At 48.9% G+C, this 6,861-nt stretch overlaps 2 protein-coding genes across 2 annotated transcripts in view; both read left to right on the forward strand.

Annotated features, from left to right (window-relative positions):
- The window catches only part of pld1a (phospholipase D1a), a 52,330-nt gene that overhangs the window by 6,531 nt on the left and 38,938 nt on the right, over positions 1–6,861 (forward strand). The window lies entirely within an intron of this gene.
- LOC137907799 (dystrobrevin beta-like) lies at positions 2,200–3,704 on the forward strand. The gene is made up of 6 exons (XM_068752157.1): positions 2,200–2,266; positions 2,369–2,449; positions 2,545–2,758; positions 3,079–3,164; positions 3,404–3,558; positions 3,636–3,704. The coding sequence occupies exons 1-6, from the start codon at positions 2,200–2,202 to the stop codon at positions 3,702–3,704; spliced, it is 672 nt and encodes a 223-aa protein (XP_068608258.1).

Consider the following 6,861-nt stretch of genomic DNA (forward strand, 5'->3'; position numbering starts at 1 on the left):
GTCCACGCGCATGTCTTCTGCGCTCCCGCTCTGCCGCGCCGTGCGTCGCGCTCCTGCTTCTTTACGCGCGGCTTCCATCGCGAATCCCCGGACTGATGACGGCTCGACCCAGCAGCACCTCGTCGCCCGGACAGTCGTAACGTCGGGCGGGTTCATCACAGGTGAGAGCGCGGCTGCGAATCACGGGGGGGGGGCTGTTTCTCATCCCCACATATTCACCACGACGCGCCGGCGCCACTGCGGGGATGAGGTAAGCGTCAGTCACAGCGGCAATATGGCTGCGTTCGTGCGCGTCAGGATGTGAAAGTGAGCACTGCAGCAAGTCGAGCTGAAGGTGCGGTTTAGTGACCGAATTCATCCTCCCCTCATTTATTCACAACTTCCTGACGTGAAATCTTCATCATGCAGATTTCCCGTCATGCTCTGAAGGCCCGAGTCGCCCCAGTTGTGTTTCTGCCGTTTCCTGTCGTGTGACTTCACTGCAGAGCAGGTGATTCTCTGACGTCACCGATCACGGTTTTATTGAAGCAGCTGTTTAGTGCAGCCTGGCTCAGTGTCAAAGACAGCTCCATCTGGAGGAGGTGATTATTATTCAGCAATTCAATGACTGTATTTTAGTGTTTTTTATCATTTCAGCCATTTGTAAAGCAAACGTGCTAAAAAAGTAGCCTCTTATAACCAAATTGATCCTTAATCCATATTCTAAATATGGACCCGACCTCATAAAGCCACCGATGATGTCACTGTTCCTTTCAGATGTTAAAACCCACCAATCTTTCTGTTCTGTCACTGCAAAGTTTGGACTTTTAGGCCAAAATGAAGATCAACATCACACAAAAATGGACGTTCAGTACCGGAGGCGTTGCCGGCGATGAAGATGCTGAGGGTCTGCTTGGGAGGGACCGGGTTGGATAGGATTATAAGAGGGACGGTGAAGGTTAGACGTTTTGGAGACAAGGTCAGAGACCAGACTTCGATGGTTTGGACATGTCCAGAGGAGAGACAGGGAACAGGGCTAGAGGATGACCAGGAGACGATACATGGACGTAGTGAGGGAGGACAGTACAGTAAAGTACAGTAGTAGTAGTAGTGGTCTTCTCAGTGGTATCGCGTGTTGTACATGATCCGTGGAGGTTGTTCTTGGCCTCTGATTGGATGGCAAAGAGCTCCTGGTCCTCAAACTGACCGCCAACTAGGGCAATGGCGGCGCAGTGGTTGAGAGGGTAGTCCTATGATCGATAGGTTGGCGGTTTGATTCCCGGCTCAGGCACATGTGTACACTGTCGTTGTGTCCTTAGGCAAGACACTTCACCCACATTGCCGCGGCGACCAGCAGCAGAATACAGTTGGACTGTAACTGCTGTAAACCAAATTGCCCTCCGAGGGACAAAATCAATAAAAAGTATTTAGTATTATTTAGTATAACTTTGAGATGGCTGCTAACTTCTACTAGCTGCTAACTGCTGCTTGCTGCTTTTAAAGTCTCCCGGTTGTGTGTTGCACATCTACACATCGTCCCAACCTCACGTCCTGACGTGTCCCGTCCCCTCGCTCCCTTACATACAGACACTGATGCGGTGCCGGCTGCGCTGTGTTCTTTGTCGTCCATCATTAAGCGGTTCCCATCAGTCGCCTCAGGATGAAGTCGCTGCTGAGAGTGATGTCATAGAGAATCATCATCAGCGCAGACCGCGGGCGCCGGAGCGTCCTTGTTTCGCACTCTACGGGAGGAGAGAGGGGACAAACAAAGAAACAGCGACTCGGTGAACTGCATGTTGTGATGAAATGAACCTCACTGACGAGCTCAACGCGTCTCTGCAGGGTTTAGGCTTCGCTGTGTTTGACGTCCACACAGCAACGGGTAAAAGCAATTGATCATTTCGATAAGTTATTTGTTTTGTATTGGACTCGTGTTACATCTTCATGTAGCAGTAATACTAGTAGTTTTACTACCACTACAATTAGTAGTACTAGATAAATATATATTTGTAAGTAAATCAGTTCCACGTCTCCATCTACTACTGCTACTACTACTACAGTATCGGTATCAATAGCATCGTCGAGCCACTGCCTGAATCAGTTGTCTAATGATGGCGTATCTATATCATGATTGATTCCTGCCTATGCATGGATCCGTGTTGCCTTCACTGCCTGCTCTCTGAGCAGGAAACGCAACGCTCTGTCCTTTGCGCCCCCAGAATGATCGAGGAAGGCAGCAAACGAGGAAAGGCCATGGTGGAGAAGAGGCAGCTCTTCATGGAAATGAGTGAGTCGCTCCTCCTCCGCCGGCCAGACCTTCGTGCTTTTCCCTCCCCCCACTCAGAATTCAGCGTTTTGAATGTGATTATTTTAATGCCTTTTCTTTCGGGAGCTCAGAACTTTGACGTGATCCGACTGTCCACGTACAGAACCGCCTGCAAGCTCCGGTTTGTGCAGAAGAGATGCAACCGTGAGACTTTCCTCTTCTGTCTGCCCCCTTGTTGTGTAGACCCGTTGCTCTGGATCGATTCCGGCCCGATTGATCTCTTTCCACTCCCCCCGCAGTTCACCTGGTGGACGTCTGGAACATGATCGAAGCCTTCCGTGACAACGGCCTCAACGCGCTGGACCACAGCGCTGAGATCAACGTGTCACGGCTGGAGACCATCCCGTCTTCCATCTACTACCAGCTCAACAAGCGGCTGCCCACCACCCACCAGATCAACGTGGAGCAGTCCATTGGGCTGCTGCTCAACTTCATGGTGGCGACCTACGACAGGCAAGGCGGGAGGGGGGGGGGGGGGGGGTGGGGTCGGCATGGAGGAGGACGCTAAATCGGTCTGTGTGTCTTCTGTTAGCTACGATGGACACGCAGCATCCTGCAGCTCGGAGCTTTTATGATCGATCGCCGTTTTTGGAACTCGTGTGTTCCGCTCATTTAACCCCCCCCCCCCCCCCCGCTCACTTAGAGTTCCTCTTATCTGTTGCCTCTAGCGCCGCTGCGTCGCTGAGATACCTGCGATCAGAGGAAGGAAGCTCCCGCTGATCTGAGGTCCAAACTGAATCTGACCGGTTCTGCTCGTTTCTCTCCTCGTGCAGTGAAAGCCACGGGAAGCTGACCGTCTTCTCCATGAAAGCCATGCTGGCAATGATGTGCAGCGGGAAGATCGTGGACAAACTACGCTGTGAGTTCATTTCTGAAGGCATCAAAGACGTGAAGAAGCTTCAAAGTAGATTTAATCTGTGAGGATACCAAAGGAGCCATTACTAAAGGAGTATATATATAGTGTTCAACGCTCCTGCCATGCTCCTGTAATAGTAGCGTTATGTTTCTGTCTCTCTCTTTCCCACCACACGGGGGCGCTGTGTGGACATGTGGGGTTACGGATAAGCCTGTTGATGAATGACCTCTCTCATCTCCCAGACATCTTCTCCCAGATCTCCGACTCCAGCGGAGTCATGATGTTCGTGAAGTTTGACCAGTTCCTGCGGGAGGTGCTGAAGCTCCCCACCGCCGTGTTCGAGGGCCCGTCCTTCGGCTACACGGAGCACTTGGTCCGGACGTGCTTCCCCCAGCAGGTATGGAGAGGCTGCTCGATCTTCGTCTCCTGCCGGGTCTCTGGCGTTCACATTAATGCACGTCTGCTTGTGTCCAGAAGAAGATCGTGCTGAACACGTTTTTGGACGTGTTGATGGCCGACCCCCCGCCACAATGTGGAAACTGATTTACTGCGTGACGCTCGCCCTCACCCGGCGATGGGACGCACGTTGTCGTCGTGTCCTCGGGCGAGACCCTTCACCCGCATTGGTCCGGAGGGCCGTTTCATTCATGCTAGATAACAGAGTTGTGCTCCACGCTACTCATGCACGGATTGGCTGTCTTTTCCAGACTATTTCTCTGTGTGAACCAGGACTGTGTGAAACATTCATCAACATAGGGGTGAGGGGCAGCACTCCTTCGCCTCCTAAGTTAAATGGATAAGTCTTGTGATTGTTCCTTCCTAGCAGTAAATAATAAAGTAAATATAAAGCAATTCATCTAATCATAAACGGTTTATCCCATTCTTGTCAGGGCACGTGTGTGCGTGTGTGGACCACGTGCACGGCCGGCGCTGGTTTTCTTTATTTTTGTGGCTATGTCTTTGCCCTGCAGCCAATGAGGTGAAGCTGTGTTATTTTCCACTTAGATGTATGGCCTCGGTTGTTTTTATGCTTTTTGGTTTCGCCGCTGTTATTATGAACGCTCCACATTTAGCTCTCTGGTTGCTGTGACCCTAGAAGGCCTCAGTAGATCCTGTTGCTGATGCGTTTCCACGGCGAACAGTGGGGCCGGTTATCTCGTTCACCTCATTCGTCTTGGATAATGAGTCCCTCAGACAGGATGTGGACCGCTGATGTCACAGGCCTGCTGCTGATGAAGCGGCGAGTCCGTCTCATCTCTTTTCTCTCTCATGCCGGACGTGATCGGATTTGTTTTGTCCTGACAGACGTCGCAATCGGCCTTTTCTTTTATCGTACAAATCTGACTAACGCAGTCGCGAGCCAATCAGCGATGAATCCAGAATTGTGAAAATGTGTTTCACCAGTTCATCGATCCTTTAGTATTCATTCATTCATGCAGAGAGCGTATCCCTCCACCAAGACTGCAGAACAGCCTCAGTAATTTACATTTGACTCCATCATTGGAACCAGGTGCTGCGCATATCGGTTGCCATGGTGATGTCGTGAAAAGCGGGCCTCATAAACGTGTTGTTTTTCTCTGGATCGCGTCACGGCGAAGACGCTTCTGCATCTGTTTTCAATAAACTAATAAATGGCATCAGGAAGTAGACCTGCAGTCATTGATTAGTTTACTAATCGATTATTCCATTAATGCTCTGGTGATTGATCAAGTAACTGAATATGCATTGTATGTGATGAAGAAAAGAGGTTAGTTAAACAAACAAACAACTTTCCCATTTTAATTTAATTTTAATTGACAATTACTTTAATATTAGTAATTATTAAGTAAATAAATAAAACTCAAACTTGTGACATTACAGCTGGATTTAAAACTGAAATACCGTATTTTTTGGATTATACGTCGCTCCGGATTGTAGGTCGCACCAGCCAAAAAATGCATAATTAAGAAGAAAAAACCATATATAGGTCGCACTGGAGGATAAGTCGCATTTTTGGGGAAAATTTATTTGATAAAATCCAACACCAAACAACATATAGCACAAAGAACATGCTAACACGTTTACCAAAATATCAGGTTTTATTCCGAATCACGAAATCCAAGGAAATCTTCATCCTCGGTGTCACTTTTGAACAACTCCCCCAACTCGGCAGGCAGACAAGACGCCGCTTCCTCTTCTACGTCGCTTACATCAGACTCGTCGTCAGTTGCAGTTCCAATTATTCCAGCCTTTCTGAATCCCGACAGGATGGTTGCGGTTGTCACTGAAGCCCATGCTTTGTCGATCCATTCAATGACTTCCAGGAAAGTTGCATGGCGCATTCTCCCGGTTGCCGTGAAGCTGTGCTCTCCATCCGTCATCCACTGCTCCCACAGGTTACGCAAAACTGACTTAAAGCTCCTATTCACGGAGATATCAAGTGGCTGGAGTATTTTGGTTAAGCCTCCAGGGATGATGGCAGGTATGGAGTTGAAAAATTTTAATTTATTTTTTAACTGTGGTGTGATGTGCGCTCTCATGCTATCCATCACAAGCAGAGCTTTGCGTGCTCTAAAGAAGCCATCCGGTCGCTTATTATAGCACTTTGTAAGCCACAAGTTCATCATTTCTTGATCAATCCACCCTTTCTCGTTCACGGCGATTTCAACTGAGGAGGATTGGATTTTTGGCATGGTTTTTCGTTTGAAAATGAGCATCGGTGGCAGTTTTGATCCGTCTCCACAACATGCCAGCACCACTGTGAAGTGTGATCTCTCATGACCAGTTGTAACGATATTCACACTTTTTTGCCCTTTCTCTGCAACACTTCGGCCCATGGGGATGTCAAAAGTGAGGGGGACCTCGTCCATGTTAATAATATGATCCGGTGTCACGTTGTGATCACTTACATGCTTTTCAATGAACGCGCGGAAACTGTCAACCTTGGCTTGGAAGTCCGCTGGCAGTTTTTGGGACAGTGTCGTCCTAGCTCTGATAGAGAGGCGTTTGCGCTGCATGAAGCGGTAACACCAAGAAGGTCCTCCCGCAAAGCCGTTTATATTCACCTCCCTGGCAACCACTTGGGCGCGGAGACGCAACTGCACCGTTGACAAACCTCTCCCAGAAGCACGTTGTTCAAGCACCCATGCGTGAACTCGTTCCTCCAACTGTGGCCACCTAGCTTGTCGCCCGCGATTAGCTTTCTTTGTTTTCTTCATTTCAGTAAGCATAACCTCTGCTTTTCGCCAGTCCCTTACAAGTTTTTCGCTCACTCCAAACTTTCTTTCTGCTGCTCGATTGCCGTTTTTGGCTCCATATTTCACTATCTGAAGCTTGTAAGCCGCGGAATATGACTTTCTTTTCGGCGCCATTTTCAATCAGCCCTTCTAATTGGTGTTTTTAGATAACAGGTGTGACAGATAACTCTGAACCTCCAGAAACCGCGACAGATTCTGACGGGTCACAGAGTTCCCTGTAACACCTGTTATAGAAATGTGTAGGCTACTGTCTCTGCGCTCACAGATTTTGTAAAAAAAAACATATATAAGTCGCTCCGATTTATAAGTCGCACCCCCGACCAAACTATGACAAAAACCGCGACTTATAATCCGGAAAATACGGTACATTTTAAGGTTTGTGTGCGTGCGTCGCTGACCTCCTCCTTCTCGCTGACCTCCTCTTCCTCTCTGCTCTCCAGGTCGGGCGGTTCAGTGAATTTCTC

The sequence above is a fragment of the Brachionichthys hirsutus genome, chromosome 18 (genome assembly GCF_040956055.1).
Source record: "Brachionichthys hirsutus isolate HB-005 chromosome 18, CSIRO-AGI_Bhir_v1, whole genome shotgun sequence".
In the NCBI taxonomy this organism is placed as follows: Eukaryota; Metazoa; Chordata; class Actinopteri; order Lophiiformes; family Brachionichthyidae; genus Brachionichthys; species Brachionichthys hirsutus.

Bases quoted from the DNA above. Each gene is read 5' to 3' on its own strand.
- LOC137907799 (XM_068752157.1), top strand. From the start codon at position 2,200: ATGATCGAGGAAGGCAGCAAACGAGGAAAGGCCATGGTGGAGAAGAGG. The intron at 2,450-2,544 runs GTGAGACTTTCC...CTCCCCCCGCAG, and splicing joins TGTGCAGAAGAGATGCAACC to TTCACCTGGTGGACGTCTGG. The intron at 3,559-3,635 runs GTATGGAGAGGC...GCTTGTGTCCAG, and splicing joins GGACGTGCTTCCCCCAGCAG to AAGAAGATCGTGCTGAACAC.